The sequence below is a fragment of the Oryx dammah genome, unplaced genomic scaffold (assembly GCF_014754425.2).
Source record: "Oryx dammah isolate SB20612 unplaced genomic scaffold, SCBI_Odam_1.1 HiC_scaffold_18, whole genome shotgun sequence".
In the NCBI taxonomy this organism is placed as follows: domain Eukaryota; kingdom Metazoa; phylum Chordata; class Mammalia; order Artiodactyla; family Bovidae; genus Oryx; species Oryx dammah.
Window position 1 is genome coordinate 101103594 of NW_024070202.1, and position 23326 is coordinate 101126919.

Consider the following 23326-nt stretch of genomic DNA (forward strand, 5'->3'; position numbering starts at 1 on the left):
GCATTCACTCAGGAGGCAGCAGTTTCCTCTGAACTAAATTCTCCGAAAAACATGAGCACAAATCACAATATTCAAGGCAGATCAGAGTATCTTCTGATTAACTGTGATCCCCAGAGTTAAAAACGGCAATAATGTTGCATGATGTTGTCCCTTGCTTAAAGAAAGTATTTCTGGGTATTGTCCAGATGCATTCCTTTAAAGACTTGGGCTGAAAGAAATCTTTAAACTTCAAACATTAGTTCCAGATAGCAGGAACCCGGGGCACTGTCTCCTGGGGACACGCATCAGCTGTAACCAGTCAAGGCAGACAGCCAGCATGTGCCTTTGCACAGACCCTTTGCTGTTTGGAGACATGGCGATGCTACAAGGACTCCTCTCACCCTCTCTGCTCAATTCTCAAAAAGAACATCCTTCTGCCTTCTACCCAGCTAGCACCAGGGGGATGGGAAATGATAAATGGGATCATGAAAATTTGGTGAGAAATTATGCTGATTTAGAGTTCTTAAAGAATCACCAAAAGTTCTGGTAGGAAGATATCTTACCTTCATAAGATCACCAGCTATTACTGCCTGCAAAATTGCTGTGAAAGACAAAAGAGAGACGTCCCATTAGTAGAAGACCCTCTCATGAAAATGTTACAAAGGGCTGGATCCATGTTTGGGAGACACAGTCTACATTAGGGGTGGGGATCAGGGGAGGAGAAGCATGCCAAAGGTTGAAACGTGGGACAGACTGAGGCCTTCTGTTCAGCCCTTCCCTCCCTGAGCATTCATCTTGTACATCATTCTAGAGCCGACAGGAACCCCCTCCAGCCCTGGTACAGAAAAGTGAACATGAAATGTAGAGTCACACATACTGGATTCCAATCTTAGCTCTGACCCTTACAGGAGGTGGAATACTAGGCAAGTTATTTAATCCCTTTGAGCCTCAGTTTCCACATCTGTAAACCAGCAAGTCTCAATTATATCAGCTCTTTGAAAGGGTTTATTAAATCATATAAATCTTATCTCATCCACTGATGCAGAGTACCTGATCATTAGTACTGTTTCTGCTCCCTTCTTTCTAATTCCTTCTACTTTGTCCTTTGGGGGTTCAAAAATTATTAGCAATTTTGTGTTCTATAATTATAAATAAATACCTACTGCTATGGAAAGAAGGATTAGAGACAATAAAGAAGAAACACATATTTTAATTATGTTCTAAAGAAAGTAATCATACATTTAGCATAAAATTCATTGGTGATTCTTATAGAAAGAACTCTGAAAGTTTAATTAAACTAATTGTAAGGCTACTTGGTGGTGGTGGTGGTGATTTAGTCACTAAGTTGTGTCCGACTCTTGCGACCCCATGGACTGTTATCTGCCAGGCTCTTCTGTTCATGGGACTCTCCAGGCAAGAATACTGGAGTGGGCTGCCATTTCCTTCTACTTAGCTGAGGGGAAAATAATCTAAGTACCTGTGCATGTCATGTGGGGTGCAGAAGAAAAATGAAAAAAATATAACTAATAAAAGAGGAAAAGAATATATGACTGTCTAATGGTGGTTATGATTCCTAAAGGGGACAGTTGTATTAGGTCAAAAATGGTCCCTTTAGAAAAACACCTATATTTTAAAACTGCTCAAGAAAAAGATCATTTTAAAGTTTTAAAGTCACTCCCCTCAAAATCAGAAGGTTTGAAGTTTATTTTTCAAAGTATCATTTTACTCTTATTTTGGAGTCTCTCGTATACAGTTGGCCAAAAATGCAATATCAAAGAACATGGTGCCCTTGACTATCACTGAACAAAGCCCGTGAAGCTTTCATCATGTGCACTTACGGGCCCTGGGTGATCAGAGGCAAAGAACCACAGACAAGTTCAACTTGTTCAGAAGCCCAGGGCCGAGTGCCTTCCCTCTGACTGAAGCAGAAGTCTTGGAAACCCTAGGAAATGATGATGGCTGCTTGAGCATGGAAGGAAGAATGAAGGAAGAAGGGTGAGAAAGGAAGAATAGGAAAGAGAGGGAAGAATGTTTCTTTTCCATAACAAGCTGTTTAAGCTGGGACTATGGCTCCAGGCGCAATAATGCTCTTTGTACATGGTCAGTGTGTACCGATCAGTTGTTGAAACGATAGAAAAGAGGGCTAGTTGCTCAGTCGTGTCCAACTCTTTGTGACCCCATGGACTACAGCCCATCAGGCGCCTCTGTCCATGGGATTCTCCAGGTAAGAATACTGGAGTGGGTTGTCATTTCCTTCTCCAGACAGAAAAGAGAGCAAAGAGGAAAGGAGTGAAAGGCAATGGAGATAAAAATAACAGAAAAGGGGACTTTCTAATGGTCCAGTGGCTAATACTCTGCACTCCTAATGCAGGGGAGGTGGGGTTCTATCCCTGGTCAGAAAACTAGACCCCACGGGTCACAGCTAAGAGTTCTCGTGCCGTAATTAAAGATCCTGCATGCTGCAGCTACGACCTGGCACAGACAAGTAAACAAATACATGTCTCTAAAAAATAACAGAAAGGGAATTAATAAAATGGTGTATGTCAAAAGAACCTAAGAAACGTGTCTCATTCTTCCTTTTACAGATGGGACACTGACATTCAGAGGGAAATGACTCTCTCAGGGCACAGAGACTGTGTAGCTCAATCACCCCACAATGCAGGTCCCTGTGACCATCCCAGGCTCTGTCCTGTGCCCTCTGGGAGTTTACCCTGTAGTAGCTCTCCAGGCTCTGTGGGGCCTAAGGAAAATGAAAGGAAATAGTCCTTAACTGGAGTCTAATTCCGATCTCTGCACTTTACTTGTTGTTCAGTCGCTAAGTCATGTCTGACTCTGCAACCCCATGGACTGTAGCACACCAGGCTTCCCTGTCCTTCACTATCTCCCAGAGTTTGCTCAAACTCACGTCCATTGAGATGGTGATGCCATCCAACCATCTCATCCTCTACCAGCCCCTTCTACTCCTGTCCTCAATCTTTCCCACCCTCACGGTCTTTTCTAATGAGTCCGCTCTTCACATCAGGTGGCCAAAGTATTGGAGCTTCAGCCTTATCATCAGTCCTTCCAATGAGTACTCAGGGTTGATTTCTTTTAGGATTGACTGGTTTGATCTCCTTGCAGCCCAAGGGACTCTCAAGAGTTCACCAGCACCACAATTTGAAAGCATCAATTCTTCAGCGCTCAGCCTTAAGAATTCAAACTTTTAAAATCAACTTTCTTATCTAAAGTAAGATTAACAGCTGTCCTGGTCACTTCTCTGTAGTAAAGATGAAGCCAAATAAGCACTTTATAAATAGGATAAGTTATATTGACAGAAGGGATAGATTATAGTACTTCTGTGACTACAGCTAAGTACATGAAAAACACATACACACACTTCAGAAGGAGCCTAGCAAGAAGAGTGAATTGGTGTGTGAAGTCAATCGGGCATATTGCTGTTCATATGGCCCTCATCAGAGGTGACGCCAGGCTGCAGGAGCCAGCGAAACGGTGGAGCTTTCCCAAGATGTCAACTCTGCATCAGAGGACAGGGAGAGGGAGGCAGGGGCAAGTACAAGCAATTGCAGGTGTGGGCGAATGACTCAGTTTGGGCTTTTATGCTACAGGATCTTCTATATCCATTTAGGGGAGAATGAAGGTTAGGGTAACTGCCTGAGAAGGCAGTTCGTGAAAAGCCTTGAAAATGACACACAGACGTTCCTAACAATATAGAGCCTGCATTTTCAAGACCACATTGAAACACTTCCCAGACACTTAAAAGAAATATAAAAAAGAAAGAATAAAGGAGAGAGAAAAGTAGAATTCTCTAACTTAAAGCACCAGTGAATAACGTTTGGTGCATATAAGCAGTAAGTCAGGATGATAAAATTCTCCAGGATAAATACTATTGGAAGAGTACTGATCATGAGTGAGCAGATAAATGAGAGGCTGGGGGGAACCTCACTGGCTACCTGCCGAGTTCAAAGGATTGCTGCAGGAGGTGAAGTTAAGCCAACTCTTCCACCATCAGTGGTTTAATTAGCAAACACATTTGGGAAATCCTTAAAAGATGAAGGGAAGATACAAATGAGGACTTGGAAGTTAACAGACTGTCGAAGGGCCCTGGGAGGAGGTCTGCATGATCACACCTGAGGCTGGGTTGTCACACATCGCGACTGTGAAGTTCCAGTGGGACCACTCCGGTGAGCACCTCTTTGTCCAGAGAAGGGACCTACATTTTTATCCTGTGAGTATTGAGAAGCTAAGGAGGAGGTGAAAGTAAATCAGAGAATCACATAAATGTCCTGACACCTGCCAGTTTGATTCAGCCCCTCCCTTCCTGAGAACAGAGTTGCGACCTGCTCTCAGCTCATGTGCCCCCATCATGGCAGCTTTCCATTGCTACCTCACTCCACTCACAACATCTTTATTTATGTCTTTTGGTTTCCTAGCTTCCCAATTTAAAGTCCCCCTGAACAGACAGAAGAGCATATAAAAGAATCATAACCACAAATAATTTCCAATTGTACTGGAGATGGAAAACATGAATATTTATTTTTAAGTCAAGCAATACACTCAAGGGTAGCTATTATGCAAACATTATTAGGCACAAGGCCCTCTTCTCTGCTGATTAATGTCCTTCCCTCCTGAACACTGTTGTTTAAGATTTCCTTTGCATAAACAGAGCTTGAATCCATTAGTATTCAACTCCAGATAATAACCTTCTGAAAGATCAAGCTTAAAAACAAATAATGAATTGTTATGATTACAGCATTATTTTTTTTTATTATTTCTTCAGCTCAGAGCCTGCCTTCTGGCCTTTTCCAAAACTCCTTCATATAGAGTAAACAATGCTCCCAAATTCAAAAGAACAAGGGAAGTTAAATGGCCAGTGGGATACAAGGGTTATTGAGTAGATGACTACTAAGTTTCCTGGACAATTAAATCACATAAACTTATATAGTCAGACAGGAAAGTAAGGGGGTAGAGGACTGAAAAGCTTGTCATTTTCAGAGAGTTTAGAAGTTGAATCATTAGCTTATAAGAAATGACTTATTTTTCCTTCAGCACTGTGCCTCCTGATCAACTGCTAAACAGTAAACATCCTGAGACAGAAAGCTGGAATGGAAAAGGCAGGGCTACCAGGAAGGAGTCAAGTGTCTTCCTCTTAGAGCCTCTCTTTCTTTGTCCTGGATTCCCAGAGCCCAGACATCCTTAGACATCTGTGCACAGAAGGAAAAAAGTCACTCCCTCCCATCATGATGGGAGAAAATAGTCTGTGGGCCACGGGCTGGCCCACCTGCTTCTTCTGCCAGGCCAGGCCTTGTTCCAAGCTAACTGTACAAAATAAACTCCATCCTCCCCAGAAACTGATATTTTGGCAAGAAATCCAAATTAGGAAGGGATATATTTTAACTGAGTTTAGAATCATATTGCCTGAGTTTAAGGCTTGTGAGCCTGGCGGGCTAGAGTCTATAGCGTTCCAAAGAGTCAGACACGACTGAAGTGACTTAGTACACCCGCACATCATTAACTAGCTATAATCTTGGGCAAGTTAGTTTCACCAAGCTTCAGGTCTCTCATTAGGAAAATGAAGATAAAATCAGTTCTTTTGAGACTCTGCCTTGCAAGTAAGCTCAAGGAACAGTGACCGTGACCACTGTGGTTTTCTGTGTAGAACACCATGGAATACTGATGTTAACACCATTACACAGAAATGAGTCACTTCTTAGTTGTGAAATGAGAAGGTGAGACTCAAGTCAATTACAGTTCTAGAACATAGCATGTGACTAATTCCAAAGGGATAGTTTAAGGTCGCAAAGTTTGCTTTGCAACAAAAATATTCGCAAAAAAAAGTGTACAGAACTTGGCAAAGCCACAGTGCTTGTAAATCTCAATAAATCAACTAAAATAACTATAAACAGAGTCACAACTCTGAGCACTTGTGTCTATTTAAAAATTTTAACCTTTCATGTTATTTTTCAGTTTTAAAATTAATGTTCTGTTTCTGACTGTCACTTGCTAATGATTGTGGCTATTTAAATCTTTTATTTTAATCATGGAAGAAAAAGATTAAAAGTAACAACAAAAACTCTTGAACAAAAATGGCTTCTGGAGGCCTAGGGGGTAAAAATCAGCCAATTCATTGAGATTCATAAATATACATCTGACTTTTCCAAGTTCTGCATACATTTTACTCCTAAATATTTACAAAGCAAGAATCAGAACATAAAATAATGTGTCAGGAGTCATATTCCACATTCCAAAGCTCTATGTAGCCTTAGTCTAACCCTTGCATTTAATAGAGGAGGAAAATGGTGCTTGAGGAGTAACTCTCCAAGGTCACACAGGTAGTTAGCAATCCAGCTGAGAGAGACAGAAGGATGCTAGTTTCTTTTATTTTTATTTTTAAAAAAACATTTTCTTTTATTATCTCTGAATCTGAGGTCAGAGTTCCTCCCACCTTCTGTTTTTTCTGTAACTGGGAGCAGGGTGGCAGAAATTAAAACAACCTCACGCGAAAGCTTCATAGATGCATCAGACAGAAAGTGAAGTCATTTTATGGCTTCAGGCTCCAACCCTTCTTACACCAAAGCAGACACTGAAGAACCAGCCCCCCTCTGACGAACGTCAGGTTCACAGTTCCCTTGATCTGATCACAACAGGTGTCTTCACACTTTTCCTTTCTTAGTGTTGCTCAGCCCCACAGAGGCTGCACTGCCAGATGCCTGAGAGCTTACTTCTCTGAGATCCATATTTCTGCATAGCTTTTCCTGTATTTTCCTTATCAGCGGCATTCTGTCCAATTTCTCTGCTTCGTGAACAGCAAACCCTGGTACATCAGCAACAAACTGTGAAGGCTCAGCTCCCCAAAATGGAATTTAAAATAAGCATCAAAAATAGCAAAGGTAACCTAACACACACGTCATGGTATGGATAACTATGCTGAATTATGCTAACCAGACATAAAGGAGGAAGCCGCTCATGAAAATACTGTAATTATTATTAATATTATTAATATTAATTAATATTATTTTACATACTCTTACTGAACAATCCCAAGATAAGGTGAAAGAAAAGAGGAATTAGATATTGCTAAAGACCTCTGCATGTTAACTGAGGCCTCAAGGAAGTTTTGACAATTGATAATAACATATGTTGCCAAGTTAACAGTAATAGCCAAAACACTAAGGGTTCTTAATAATATATTAGAACAAATTTAAGATTATTCTTCTAATGACACACAAATCTGTATCAGTTCCCTATTCTTGCATAGCAAAACATTCCAAAACATAGTGACTTAAAACACGACAATTATTTATTTTTTCAAAAGCTGCAGCTTGGGCTGGGTTAAGCAGAAATTGTTGTTTCTGCTCGATCTGGCCTCAGCTGGGGCAGATTCACTGAGAGCGCAAAGATACACTTTCAAGATGATCACACACATGAGTGCAAAGTAGGAGCTGGCTTCACCTGGGAGCTCTGACTCCTCTTGTGTGGACGTCCATGGGCTGCCTGGGCTTCCTCTGGAAATGATGGCTGTGTTTCAAAAGCAACCACTCCAAGGGAGCCCAGCAGAAGTCACCTTGCCTTGGACCCCACCACAGCATCACGTGTGCCCTGCTTCAGTCTTAAGTTTGTCCATATTCAAGGAAAGGAGACACAAACCCCATAGCTCAATGAAAAAATAGTCAAAGACATGTTGTAAGAAGAATGTGTGGGATGGGAGACAATGCTGTTTGAGGAAAAATACGATCTGTCACGTCGTACACTGCGTCATGATGTGCTTGGAGTCAAGGGGTTGGTGCTGACCTTCAGTCAGTGTTGGGAGATGCCCAAGAACACTTGTGTGACAGATACAATGTCATCTGTTTTACATTAAGCATCTCAGCAGATAAATAAAAAAGGCTGAGAACTACTTATCTGAAGGACCAGGTTTTTGGAGTAGGAAGAGGAAAGGCAAGTAGAAGACTCTGCAGATAGCAAATCCTGGTTGAGTTGAATTAGGAATTCTATGTAAGGTATTAAAAAGCAGAGACATCACTTTGCTGACTAAGGTCTGTATACTCAAAGCTATGGCTTTTCCAAGGTCAGGAGTGGTGGCTGTGAGGAGATACCCCACGTCCAGGGCAAAGGAGAAGCCCCAGCAAGACGGTAGGAGGGCGGATTTGCATTTAGAATCAAACCCCGTTCCCGCCAGGGATGCTCAGAGGGCTCAAAGACACCTTATGTGCAGCAGGACCCAGAGACCCCACAGAGACTGAGGACAGAACTGTGTCTGAGCGTCTCCTGTGGAGGCACGGGTCAGCAGTGGACTGCCACAGGGCCAGGGGCTCTGGGTGCAGCAGGCCTGGGTATTGGCATAAGCCCTCTTGGACGAGGTTCCATTAACCCCACCACAGAGCTGCCAGAACTTACCCAGGACTGGGAAATAGGCTCTTGGAGGGCACAAACAGAACCTTGTGTGCACCAGGACCCAGGAGAAAGGAGCAGGGACCCCACAAGAGACTGACCCAGACTTGCCAGGGAGTGTCCAGGAGTCTCTGGTGGAGGTGTGGGTCGTGGTGGCCTGCTGCAGGGTTGGGGGCACTGAGGGCAGCAGGGTGTGCATGGGACCTTCTGAAGGAGGTCGCGTTATTTTCATTACCTCCACCATAGTTGGGCCTCAGGTCAAATAACAGGGAGGGAACAGAGCCCCTCCCATCAACAGAAAACTGGATTGAAGATTTACTGAGCCTGGCCCCGCCCATCAGAACAAGACCCAGTTTCCCCCTCAATCAGTCTCTCCCATCAGGAAGCTTCCATAAGCCTCTTATCCTTCTCCATCAGAGGGCAGACAGACTGAAAACCACAATCACAGAAAATGACCCAATCTGATCACATGGACCACAGCCTAGACTAACTCAATGAAACTATGAGCCATGCCGTGTAGAGCCCCAAGACAGATGGGTCATGATGGAGAGTTCTGACAAACTGTGGTCCACTGGAGAAGGGAATGGCAAACCACTTTGTATTCTTGCCTTGAGATCCCCATGAACAGTATGAAAAGGCAAAAAGATAGGACACTGAAAGATGAACTCCCCAGGTCAGTAGGTGCCCAATATGCTACTGGAGATCAGTGGAGAAATAACTCCAGAAAGAATGAAGGGATGGAGCCAAACCAAAAATACCACCCAGTTGTGGATGTGACTGGTGATAGCAGCAAGGTCCGATGCTGTAAAGGGCAATATTGCATAGGAACCTGGAATGTGAGGTCCATGAATCAAGGCAAATTGGAAGTGGTCAAACAGGAGATGGCAAGAGTGAATGTCAACATTCTAGGAATCAGCGAACTAAAAGGGACTGGAATGGGTGAATTTAACTCAGATGACTATTATATCTGACTTCCCTAGTGGCTCAGACGGTAAAGCGTCTACCTACAGTGTGGGAGACCTGGGTTCGATCCCTGGGTCAGGAAGATCCTCTGGAGAAGGAAATGGCAACCCACTCCAGTATTCTTGCCTGGAAAATCCCATGGACAGAGGAGTGTGGTAGGCTACAGTCCATGGTGTCGCAAAGAGCTGGACACGACTGAGCGACTTCACTTTCACTTTCACCATTATATCTACTACTGTGGGCAAGAATCCCTTAGAAGAAATGGAGTAGCCATCATAGTCAACAAAAGAGTCTGAAATGCAGTACACAGAATCAATCTCAAAAATGACAGAATGATCTCTGTTTGTTTCCAAGGCAAACCATTCAATATCATGGTAATCCAAGCCTATGCCCCAACCAGTAATGCTGAAGATGCTAAGTTGAACAGAGCTGACTATGGCTCAGGTCATGAATTCCTTGTTGCCAAATACAGACTTAAATTGAAGAAAGCAGGGAAAACCACTAGACCATTCAGGTATTACCTAAATCAAATTCCTTATGATTATACAGTGGAAGTGAGAAATAGATGTAACGGACTAGACCTGATAGAGTGTGTGATGAACTATGGAAGGAGGTTTGTGACACCGTACAGGGGACAGAAATCAAGACCATCCCCAAGAAAAAGAAATGCAAAAAAGCAAAATGGATGGCTGAGGAGGCCTTAAAAATAGCTGTGAAAAGAAGAGAAGCCAAAAGCAAAGGGGAAAAGGAAAGATATACCCATCTGAATGCAGAGTTCCAAAGAATAGTGAGGTGAGATAAGAAAGCCTTCCTCAGTGATCAATGCAAGAAATAGAGGAAAACAGTAGAATGGGAAAGATGATATATCTTTTCAAGAAAATTAGAGATACCAAGGGAATGTTTCATGCAAAGATGGGCTCAATAAAGGACAGAAATGATATGGACCTAACAGAAGCAGAACATATTAAGAAGAGATGGCAAGAATACACAGAAGAACTGTACAAAAAAGATCTTCAAGACCCAGATAATCATGATGGTGTGATCACTCACCTAGAGCCAGACATCCTGGAATGTGAAGTCAAGTGGGCCTTAGAAAGCATCACTACGAACAAAGCTAGTGGGGGTGATGGAATTCCAGTTGGGCTATTTCAAATCCTGAAAGATGATGCTGTGAAAGTGCTGCACTCAATATGCCGCAAATTTGGAAAACTCAGCAGTGGCCACAGGACTGGAGAAGGTCAGCTTTCATTCCAATCCCAAAGGAAGGCAATGCCAAAGAATGCTCCAACTACCGCACAATTGCACTCATCTCACATGCTAGGAAAGTAATGCTCAAAATTCTCCAAGCCAGGCTTCAGCAATATGTGAACCGTGAACTTCCAGATGTTCAAGCTGGTTTTAGAAAAGGCAGAGGAACCAGAGATCAAATTGCCAACATCCGCTGGATCATGGAAAAAGCAAGAGAGTTCCAGAAAAACATCTATTTCTGTTTTATTGACTACACTAAAGCCCTTGACTGTGTGGATCCCAATAAACTGTGGAAAATTCTGAAAGAGATGGGAATACCAGACCACCTGACCTGCCTCTTGAGAAACCTGTATGCAGGTCAGGAAGCAACAGTTAGAACTGGACATAGAACAACAGACTGGTTTCCAAATAGGAAAAGGAGTACGTCAAGGCTGTATATTGTCACCCTGCTTATTTAACTTCTATGTAGAGTACATCATGAGAAATGCTGGACTGGATGAAGCATAAGCTGAAATCAAGATTGCTAGGAGAAATATCAATGACCTTAGATATGCAGATGACACCACACTTGTGGCAGAAAGTGAAGAAGAAATAAAGAGTCTTTTGATTAGATTGAAAGAGGAGAGTGAAAAAGTTAGCTCAAAACTCAACATCAGAAAACTAAGGTCATGGCATCTGGTCCCATCACTTCATGGCAAATAGATGGGGAACAGGGGAAACAGTGGCTGACTTTAATTTTTTGGGCTCCAAAATCACTGCAGATGTTGACTGCAGCAGTGAAATTAAAAGACACTCCTTGGAAGGAAAGTTATGACCCATCTAGACAGCATATTAAAAAGCAGAGACACTACTTTGTCAACAAAGTTCCACCTAGTCAAGGCTATGGTTTTTCCAGTAGTCATGAATGGATGTGAGAGCTGGACTATAAAGAAAGCGGAGCAGGGAAGAATTGATGCTTTTGAACTGTGGTGTTGGAGAAGACTCTTGAGAGTCCCTTGGGCTGCAAGGAGATCCAACCAGTCCATCCTAAATGAAATTGGCCCTGAATATTCATTGGAAGGACCGATACTGAAGCTGAACCTCCCACACTTTGGCCACCTGATGCAAAGAGCTGCCCCATTTGAAAAGACCCTGATGCTGGGAAAGATTGAAGGTGGGAGGAGAAGGGGACGACAGAGGATGAGATAGTTGAATGGCATAACTGACTCAATGGATGTGAGTTTGAGTAAATTTTGGGAGTTGGTGATGGACAGGGAAGCCTGGTGTGCTACAGTCCATGGGGTTGCAAAGAGTTGGACACAACAGAGTGATGAACTGAACTGATGGCTTTTCCTGTAGCCATCATCATGTATGGATGAGAGAGTTGGACCATAAAGAAGGCAGAGTGCCAAAGAACTAATACTTTCGAACTGTGATGCTGGAGAAGACTCTTGAGAGTCCCTAAGGCAAGAGCAAGGAGATCAAACCAAGCAATCCTAAAGGAAATCAACCCTGAATATTCATTAGAAGTACTAACCCCGAAGCTCCAATAGTCTGGGCACCTGATGCAAAGAGCCAACTCACTGGAAAAGACTCTGATGCTGGGAATGATTAAGGGCAGGAGGAAATGAGGGAGACAGAAGATGAGACGGTTGGATGGCATCACTGACTGAATGGACATGAGTTTGAACAAATTCCTGGTGACAGTGACGTACAGGGAAGCCTGATGTGCTGCAGTCCATGGGGCTGCAAAGAGTTGGATACGACTGAGCGACTGTAGTACAACAACCACACAAGGGGCGCTCTCTTCAATCATCGAATGTGAGAGAAGACTGCGCCTCCTCTTTCTCTTCTCCAGTCAGGCAAACACTCATAGATCTTGAGGCTTATATTCCTTGTATTCTGCCTACTGGTGTCTCCTCCACTGCTGAAATAGAGAGTGTGGGGTACAGAGCACACATTTCACATATTCCGTTATCACCTCTTCTTCGTTGGGATGAACCCATCAGTGGTTAATGTAAAGGCCATTCAAAGCTACAGTGGTCTAAGACTCACCTACCACCTGTGCCAAATTCCTTTTAGCATGTGCAACCATAGATGGAGACATAAATAAGTTTTGTGTCTCTCTAATGACAGAGTTAATCCTCAAATTCAATTAGTCCCTGCTAACTGAATGCATGACTGTATATGGGTTCTTTCCATCTGCTGCAGCAATCTTTCTGAAGCTGCTATTAGCATGGAAGACGTCTCCTGTTTGCAGAAAAACAAACAGCCCCCCCCCCCCCCCCCCCCATCCAGCATTCCCTCTGGCAGAGTATGTGCACCTTGCTGCCAGAGGACCAGTATGTGCTCTGTTCACAGTCAGTTCCATTTCTCTTACAGATCACTGGAATTAACCATAAACCTGAAGGAACCAGATGTCTTTCCCAAACATCCTATTTGTTTATCTCTTGTAAAACTGTTTTCTGGTTGTTTTTTGTGTTTAAGCCTCATCTCTGCAATTAAGCCACAAGCACAGAGATGGTGTTTTTAGTTTTTTCCCTCTTTGCTTTATCCATATGCCACCTCTTAATGAAAACTCTATAGTACAGGAAATATATGTAATGCTTACTAGCCACTTGGTCTGGTGATTTACCTGGCTATCATTTCAACACTCTTCAAACTGTGGGTCAAGGGAGATGTTCCAAGGGATAGAATAAAGCCTACTTTACTGCCCCGGCTACACATGGCAGTTGATTTTGGAGCTGAAAGTATTTCTGTATCTTTTAAAATTATATCATGGTGCTTACCAGATGCAGTGAAACAGCATTATAAGTATCTCAATAAACCAGAAACATTTATATATGGGTCAAATCAGAGCCTTACACTAAGCAACAACACATGTTACTTTCTAGAACACTGGTTGTAAGCCTTGTGTTAGTTACTCAATTATGTCTAACGCTTTGTGACCCCGTGAACTGTAGCTGTCCATGGGATTCTCCAGGCAAAAATACTGGAGTGGGCTGCCATGCCCTTCTCCAGGGCTTAGTTCCTTGTTAAAACAAATGTCACACATTAATTAATTTGCTTTGGGTATGGGGTTAGAGAAAAGTTCACAGGTTAAAGGGCCAACTGGGTTCATACTCTTTCAGAGTCACAATATGTTACTTTCCACCAACTGTGAATATGCACTGACAGTTACTGGGGGCCAGAGAAGTTCTTGAAAATTCCTTCTTAACAGTCTGTACAGCTCAAAATTAATGTTTTCTCTAGTGATGACAGATTAATGTCATTTTTGTATGAAGTGGGTCAACACACTTTTTTTTTTGTAGTGCCCTCTTTGAAAGTAATATCCAATTATTCCCATAAAACTAGAAAAATATAAATTCATCTTTAGCATCAAGATTATAGAATCCTCTCAACTATTTTTGTTCAATAAATATTAAGCCTCCATCCACAGTGAGGATTTTTCCTATTAGTCAAGGGTTTTAATCTGATTACAACTCACTGAATTCATGAACCCTAAATAATTGTAGAATACAATAACACTCTTTCTCCTTATCGTGTGGATAAAGTCATACATATTAAAATACTTAGTGCATGGCAAACTGCTTTTGGAATGTCAGAGATTAAAAAGGAAGTTCTAGTATTTTCCAAAAGTCCTTCATCCCTAGAATGTTGAGAGAATTTAATTTAGATTGACGAACTTTGTTGATTTTTTTCTTTCCTGGCATTTGGATGATGAAGCATCATCCTGAGAGGGCCGGAGAAATAGATCTAAGAAACAAGGTCGCTGTTTGCCTCACAGATGAGAGGAAGGTGCCCAGGAGAAGAAGGGCTGCTGGCCACAGTCCTGACAACTTTCCCCGAGGATCTTGGGTGACAGCTCTGGGGCTTGGGCTTCATTCTTTCCCTCAACGTCAGGCTGCCTTCCTCCTGTGACGGGTCTCCTTAAACGCATGCGATGTATTTTAGCAGTGTCCTTCAGGACCTCTAAAAGAAACTTAGGTTGGAAAAGTGCTCTCATATATCATTCACCGATAGCCACAGCAGATCTGACGGGGCTTGAAAGTGACGAATGGTTATTAGTTTTAACCAAACATCAAGACTCTATGGGAAGTGGCGTTTAAGGCCAGGATCCAAGAATGAATGATTGTGCTCTTGAGCTCAAACAGATGAGAAGTCTACAGGTCATCCAGTCACCAGGATGTCCGCTGAGTTCCTTATCATCGCCTAGCAGCATGCTGACCACTCTGTCAGATGAAGACCTTTGTGACTGACAGGAAGACTGGGTTTAGCCCAAACACCCCTCTCTGTAACAAAATAAAGCCAAGGAGGAGTTGACACAGCAAAAGTCACTTTCAGGGACACACATCAGTGAAATGCACGTCTAACAGAAGTGTAACATTATGGTAAAGAATCCACCTGCATTGCGGGAGCCAGAGGAGACACGGGCTTGATCCCTGGGTCAGGAGAATCCCCTGAAGGAGGAAATGGCAACCCACTCCAGTATTCTTGCATGGAGAATCCCAAGGACAGAGAAGCCTGGAGGGCTTCAGTCCATAGAGCCACAAAGAATCAGAAACGACACCATTTTTCTAACAGATAAAACTTTTAGAGTCTGTCCTTACTTGTAAATGTGAAGACAGACAAAAAACTTTATAGCTGGAATTAGCTTATAATAAAAGCATGAATTTTGACTCCTCCCATATCAGCATGTGGGTTTCCCAGGTGGCTCAGTGGTAAAGAATCCACCTGCCAATGAAGGAGACATGGGTTCGATCCCTGGCTAGGGAAGATCTCCCAGATCCCTGGAAGTGGCAACTCACTCCAGTATTCTTGCCTGGAAAATCCCATGGACAGAGGGGACTGTGGCTACAGTTCATGGAGTCGTAAAGAGTCAAACATGACTAAGCGCGCACACACACACACACACACACACACACACACACACATATCTGTCATATGCTGATATGTGTACGTGGACAGCTGTGAATTGGAAGCATAGAAAAATCAAACATTTTATTTCAGAGGAATGAAAAATAAGCTTTATCTTTAAGTATTATGCTAAGTTGATGAAGCAAGATCACACCTTAGAGACAAGAATGATAAAGTTCTTGATTAGTTCTAATGCTTGCTCTACAGGTAAGATACAAAATAGAATAGGCTTTAGTATATGAGTTGAACTTCAATGATCTTTTTTAAAGAGCAGATTTTACTGTTCAGCTTCTAAGAAAGGAAGTGAAAATTAAACCTTCATCCTTCTTAGGGATTCACATATTCTAAAGACAGAAAAAGCTCTGAGAGGAGCTACCCACGTCCAAGGTTGGGGGCGATGGCCGGGAGGAGATACCCCGTGTGTGAGGCAGGGGGCGGTGGTCAGGAGGAGCCACCCCACATCCGAGGCCAGGGCAGCGACTGGGAGCAGGCGGCCGGGAGGGGCAACCCCACATCCAAGGAGTGGGAGTGGTGGCTGTGCAGGCGCAGGAGGGCCTAGAGGAGCCATCCCACGTTGAAGGTCAGGAAGGGTGGTGGGAGGAGATACCCCTCATCCAAGGTAAGGAGCAGTGGCTGCCCTTTGCTGGAGCAGCCGTGAAGAGACACCCCACGCACAAGGTAAGACAAACCCAAGTAAGATGATAGATGTTGCAAGAGGGCATCAGAGGGCAGACACACTGAAACCATACTCACAAAAATCTAGTTAATCTAATCACACTAGGACCACAGCCTTGTCTAACTCAATGAAACCAAGGCATGCCTGCGGGGCAACCCAAGACAGGTGGGTCATGGTGGAGAGGTCTGACAGATTGTGGTCCACTGGAGAAGGGAATGGCAAACCACTTCAGTATTCTTGCCTTGAGAACTCCATGAACAGTATGAAAAGGCAAAATGATAGGATACTGAAAGAGGAACTCCCCAGGTCAGTAGGTCAGTGGAGGTCAGTGGAGGAATATGCTACTGGAGGTCAGTGGAGGAATAACTCCAGAAAGAATGAAGGATTGGAGCCAAAGCAAAAACAATAGCTGGCTGTGGATGTGACTGGTGATAGAAGCAAGGTCGAATGCTGTAAACAGCAACATTGCATTGGAACCTGGAATGTCAGGTCCATGAATCAAGGCAAATTGGAAGTGGTCAAACAAGAGATGGCAAGAGTGAATGTCAACATTCTAGGAATCAGTGAACTAAAATGGACTGGAATGGGTGAATTTAACTCAGATGACCATTATATCTACTATTGGTGGCAGGAATCTCTCAGAAGAAATGGAGTAGCCATCATGGTCAACAGAAGAGTCTGAAAGGCAGTACTTGGATGCAATCTCAAAAATGACAGAATGATCTCTGTTCGTTTCCAAGGCAAATCATTCAATATCACAGTAATCCAAGTCTATGCCCCAACTAGTAACGCTGAAGATGCTGAAGTTGAACAGTTCTATGAAGACCTACAAGATCTTTTAGAACTAACACCCAAAAAAGATGTCCTTTTCATTATAGGGGACTGGAATGCAAAAGTAGTAAGTCAGGAAACACCTGGAGTAACAGGCAAATTTGGCCTTGGAATACGGAATGAAGCAGGGCAAAGACTAATAGAGTTTTGACAAGAAAATGAATTGGTTATAGTAAACACCCTCTTCCAACAACACAAGGGAAGACTTTACACATGGACATCACCAGATGGCCCACACCAAAATCAGATTGATTATATTCTTTGCAGCCAAAGATGGAGAAGCTCTATACAGTCAACAAAAACAAGACCAGGAGCTGACTGTGGCTCAGATCATGAACTCCTTATTACCAAATTCAGACTTAAATTGAAGAAAACAGGGAAAACCACTAGACCATTCAGGTATGACCTAAATCAAATCCCTTATGATTATACAGTGGAAGTGAGAAATAGATTTAAGGGCCTAGATCTAATAGATAGAGTGCCTGATGAACTATGGAATGAGGTTCATGACATTGTATAGGAGACAGGGATCAAGACCATCCCCATGGAAAAGAAATGCAAAAATGCAAAATGGCTGTCTGGGGAAGCCTTACAAATAGCTGTGAAAAGAAGAGAAGTGAAAAGCCAAGGAGAAGGAGAAAAGGAAAGATATAAGCATCTGAATGCAGAGTTCCAAAGAATAGCAAGAAGAGATAAGAAAGCCTTCTTCAGCAATCAATGCAAAGAAATAGAGGAAAACAACAGAATGGGAAAGACTAGAGATCTCTTCAAGAAAATTAGAGATACCAAGGGAACATTTCATGCAAAGATGGGCTCGATAAAGGACAGAAATGGTATGGACCTAACAGAAGCAGAAGATACTAAGAAGAGATGGCAAGAATACACAGAAGAACTGTACAAAAAGGATCTTCATGACCCAGATAATCACGATGGTGTGATCACTCATCTAGAGCCAGATATCCTGGAATGTGAAGTCAAGTGGGCCTTAGAAAGCATCACTATGAACAAAGCTAGTCGAGGTGATGGAATTCCAGTTGAGCTATTTCAAATCCTGAAAGATGATGCTGTGAAAGTGCTGCACTCAATATGTCAGCAAATTTGGAAAACTCAGCAGTGGCCACAGGACTGGAAAAAGTCAGTTGTCATTCCAATCCCAAAGAAAGGCAGTGCCAAAGAATGCTCAAACTACCGCACAATTGCACTCATCTCACACGCTAGTAAAGTAATGCTCAAAATTCTCCAAGCCAGGCTTCAGCAATACGTGAACCATGAACTTCCAGATGTTCAAGCTGGTTTTAGAAAAGGCAGAGGAACCAGAGATCAAATTGCCAACATCCACTGGATCATGGAAAAAGCAAGAGAGTTCCAGAAAAACATCTATTTGTGCTTGATTGACTATGCCAAAGCCTTTGACTGTGTGGATCCCAATAAACTGTGGAAAATTCTTAAAGAGATGGGAATACCAGACCACCTGACCTGCCTCTTGAGAAATCTGTATGCAGGCCAGGAAGCAACAGTTAGAACTGGACATGGAACAACAGACTGGTTCCAAATCGGAAAAGGAGTATGTCAAGGCTGTATATTGTCACCCTGCTTATTTAACTTATATGCAGAGTACATCATGAGAAACACTGGGCTGGAAGAAGCACGAGATGGAATCAAGATTGCCAGGAGAAATATCAATAACCTCAGATCTGCAGATGATACCACCCTTAGGGCAGAAAGTGAAGAAGAACTAGAAAGCCTCTTGATGAAAGTGAAAGTGGAGAGTGAAAAAGTTGGCTTAAAGCTCAACATTCAGAAAATGAAGATCATAGCATCTGGTCCTATCACTCCATGGGAAATAGATAAAGAAACAGTGGAAACAGTGTCAGACTTTATTTTTTGGGGCTCCAAAATCACTGCAGATGGTGACTGCAGCCATGAAATTAAAAGACGCTTACTCCTTGGAAGAAAAGTTATGACCAACCTAGATAGCATATTCAAAAGCAGAGACATTACTCTGCCGACTAAGGTCCATCTAGTCAAGGCTATGGTTTTTCCAGTGGTCATGTATGGATGTGAGAGTTGGACTGTGAAGAAGGCTGAGCACTGAAGAATTGATGCTTTTGAACTGTGGTGTTGGAGAAGACGCTTAAGAGTCCCTTGGACTGCAAGGAGTTCCAACCAGCCCATTCTGAAGGAGATCAACCCTGGGATTTCTTTGGAAGGAATGATGCTAAAGCTGAAGCTCCAGTACTTTGGCCACCTCATGCGAAGAGGTGACTCATTGGAGAAGACTTTGATGCTGGGAGGGATTGGGGGCAGGAGGAGAAGGGGACGACTGAAGATGAGATGGCTGGATGGCATCACTGACTTGGTGGATGTGAGTCTGAGTGAACTCCGGGTGTTGGTGATGGACAGGGAGGCCTGGCGTGCTCCAATTCATGGGGTCGCAAAGAGTGGACACAACTGAGCGACTGAACTGAAAGACAGAAAGGTAAGAGTAACTACAAAGTGACATGTACTTTGACACAGACACAGGGGAGCCCTGCTTGCTAAAGTAGCATGATGTATGGAACAATTTTGTAGGGAGTTTGTTAGAAATTGTCTCAAAAGGGAAGATTTGCATGGCAAAAAATGATGGGAGGAAAGTTTTATATAGAGAAGACACTCCGGCATAGAGGTATGGAGGGCAAAGCGAAAAGCAGTTTCACTTGATAAAGAAGGAAAGCTGAGGGACCTCACTGGCGGTCCAGTGGTTAAGATGCTGCACTTCCAGTGCAAGGGGCGTGGGTTCGATCCCTAGTTGGGAACTAAGAACCCACATGCCCTGGAGCAAGGCCAAGAACAAAAAAGAGAGAGAGCTAAAATGGGGGCAGGGAGAAATGAGTCATAAATAGAGGGCGCTTCCAATATGCAGAGAGCAATGTGAGGTCAACGAATTTTTTTTTTTAAATGTCAATGAAAATCACTCAGCAATTCCATTTTCCAAATATAACCTTGGCCATGACCATCATTCTTTTCCTTGAAGATAAAAAAAGCTTAAATATAGACAAGAGGAAAAAAAGGAAAGGTCACTGGGAAATCAATACCAGAAGAAGAATGTCTATGAATGGGTCATGTTTTCTGAGAACGAGAAGCCCTCAGGGTTAGTTGAGGAAGATTCAAGGACCAAAGAGACACCTGGTCAGACAAACAGAGCAAACTGCTGCTGACACAGTATGGCTGAAATGCTATTTGTGCTACCTTATAAAACAGCACTCTGATTTTTCCGCGGCTGAAAAAACTGCCTTCACTTCCTGGAGTGGAGAGAGGGGACAGGAATGCCACCAGTCTAAGCACAACTGAGTGGATTCTGGCTGATTACAAGCCCCCTTTTCAATAAGCAATGAGGCTTTGCTTTGTCAGGAGAGAAGCTGGAAGCTGCATAATTAAATAGTAATGTATGTTGCTACCTTCATAAAAAAAAAAGCTACAGTGTGAAAGCTGCCTGCAGCCTTTATGCCCTTTGAAAGTTCCTGTCTTTTTGGAAGATGGGTGCATGGTGAGGTATGGAAATAGCAGAGCTGTTTGTCGCCCAGGCAGAAGTAACAGGCTGGCACTCAGTTGCAGGAATCCACACACTAACAGGGCATACGAGTCTCCAAAATACTTTTCCAAAATGGAAGATGACATTATTAGCTTTGCCTCATGTGCTTCATTGTCCAATATCCTTTCCTGGCTCAGCGGTCTGAATCTATAGAACAGAAGGGGTCTCCAGTGTCAGCATCAGACAGCTTGGCCAGCTCAATGAAGAGACCAAGGCGTGAAAGCATTGCTCTGCCCAGGGTACTCAACCTGTGAAGGGTGGTGCCTAGACCTCACGCTAAGACCAAGGCTCTTGGTCTTTGCCTGATACCACCATCCATGCTTGTCTGACCACTGCCCAGAAAGATAGTCTTTCTCTGTCTGTTGGGCTTCCTAAAGGAGTTGTTTAGTTCCAGTAAATTTATAAAACAGGCTTAAATAAAGTCATAAGCCCATGCTAATAGGATCCAGCAGGTTTACTCATTTTGGTTATTTGACATTCATAGTTTCTCTTGTTCTCTGCTGCATTTTTACTCTCTTTTTGTGTCCCTTTCTTTTGTTAATACTTGCAAGCACACTATGTACTAGGCATAGAGCTAAATGCTTTCCCTACATTATCTGATTTGATCCTCATGGGAAGTTGACAGTAATATGTAGTATTATGGCTATCAACCTCATCTGAAAGATGAAGAAAGTGAGGCTGGCTGAGGCTGACATCTGCTCAAGGGCACACAGCTAGCATGTAATAGAGCCAGACTGACAAGGAAGCCTTTTTTCCCCCCTTATTTGGCTGTACAGACTGTCAGATGGCACTATGGTGATGAACCCAGGTCCTCTCTTCCCACCATTCCCCTGGTCAGCCACGGGGGATGCAGGTTTTTTTGTCTCCATGCCCCATACTTTTCTGGCTCTGATGAGTGAAAGGGCAGAAAATAGAGCTGCAGAGCTGGTGAAAGGAAATGCAGAGGTGATTAACCTCTCACAGGTATTGTGCGGAGTTGTGATGGATGGAAGAAGGGATGATGCATGAAGCTAAGAAAGTCATCCCCTAAAATTCAGAGCATCCAAAATGGACCCAGGAAAAGAGGCTGATATAGAAGGCTGGCAAAGAGAGGAAGCATTCAGTTGACTTCATTATTTTGCTACAGAAGAGCTGGACTGATGATGATTTTCCTAGCTCTGTGCAGGAGAGCACCGGCCCAAGAAGCTATGATGGGCATCGTGGGCAGACAGAAATACATCCTGGAAAATTACTTCTAGATTCTGGAACATACAGGTTGAAGTAACACATCCAGAACTAACTTCCAGGAGCCACATGAAAGAAAGGGCAATGCATTCTAATATTTTGCAGCTGGTACTTGTGACGAGAGGCTTAGTCTAAGATCATGATTTAAAGATACCAGTCACCAACAGCACTAACTCAATTCTTTGCAAGAAAAAGCCATCAAAATAGAAAATAAGTTTTAGCTAGAGTAAATTGGGGGCTCTCCAGGGGCTCAGCAGTAAAGAATCTGCCTGCAATGCAGGAGACCCAGGTTCAATCGCTGGGTCAGGAAGATCCCCTGGAGAAGTAAATGGCAACCCACTCCAGTGTTCTTGCCTGGAGAATCCCAAGGACAGAAGGGCCTTTCTGACTCCATGGGGTTGGAAAAGAGGGGGATATGACTGAGCATGCACACACGTGTGCACAGAGCAGGTTGGGTGAAAAGTTTTCACTGCTTTTAGGGTTTCTAGTCAAGTAGAACACAGATAAATAGTGTCACAATAACCATGATCCTTATATAAAGACTGTACTATTATTAACACTATCATAGCTGCCAATGTACCTGCTACCCCCTCGGTTACATAGGTACCACTATAAACCAGATAAAATCATTGTCTAGAGTAAAAAGCTTAAACAAACAGTTTGAACTTTAGTTCAAAAAGCAAGCACAATTCACTTCTTCATCTCTGCTCTCATAGATGACTACATATGGACCCAGCCAGGCATTTCTCACTTTCTTTTTAAACACTTACCTGTAGAACAGGGGATGTATCTGTAGGAATGAGACCTGTGAAAGCTTCTCGTTGCCAGAAGATCCATGACACAGCCGTGTTTGATGACCTCTTCCCACCCATCCACTTAAAAGCAAACCAGGAGGTTAGCCTTCCTCCCTTTCTAGCTCTCTCCTTTTTTTCTGTTGCTTTCTCATTTTGCAATGTTTTTAAATCCTTTAACTTAAATATTCTCTGAGGCCAAAGGCAATCTAAAGTGAAGCTGTACATAAATCTTAGTAAAGAATGCTCCCCATTCAACACACACAGACATCTATAATTAGTCTTCAAGAGGTAATTAGATAATGATCACCAGCAAAGTCTTCCAAAGAATCCAGAAGGCTCAAAGGATTATAGAGTTACAGTCAATAGTCAGATTTAATAAGGGGGAATGAGAGAGAACAGTAGGGTCAGGGAAGAAGTAAAGTAATATAACCTGATTTCAGAAAGCCCAGGGTAAGGGTTTGTTTTGTTTTGCTTGCTGGTTCTGTTTTGTTTCTGCTTTTAATCATCAGTGATTGTCTGTTTTCTTAGGAAATGTGAAGGAAGACAAGCCAAGGAAAAGCATGCTGCCATTTCTGATCCTTTTCTTTCTCAGAGCCTCTGGGGAGCACCCAGTGAGACCACCATTAAAGGCCATCTTTTCAGCACAGTAGTAATGAATTTCTTTGGAAAAGGACCAGCACTAACCTATCTTCTATAAGAGGGAACAATGTTAATGAGGCTACAATAGAACTTAAAGATGTGTACTGAAGGGTCTGT

At 43.0% G+C, this 23326-nt stretch overlaps 1 protein-coding gene across 1 annotated transcript in view; it reads right to left on the reverse strand.

Moving 5' to 3' along the window:
* Positions 1-23326, reverse strand: part of DGKI (diacylglycerol kinase iota) — a 344361-nt gene that overhangs the window by 32546 nt on the left and 288489 nt on the right. The window contains exon 28 of the mRNA XM_040259956.1: positions 543-580. Within this exon, the coding sequence (XP_040115890.1) occupies positions 543-580 (38 nt within the window). The remainder of the gene's footprint in view (positions 1-542; positions 581-23326) is intronic.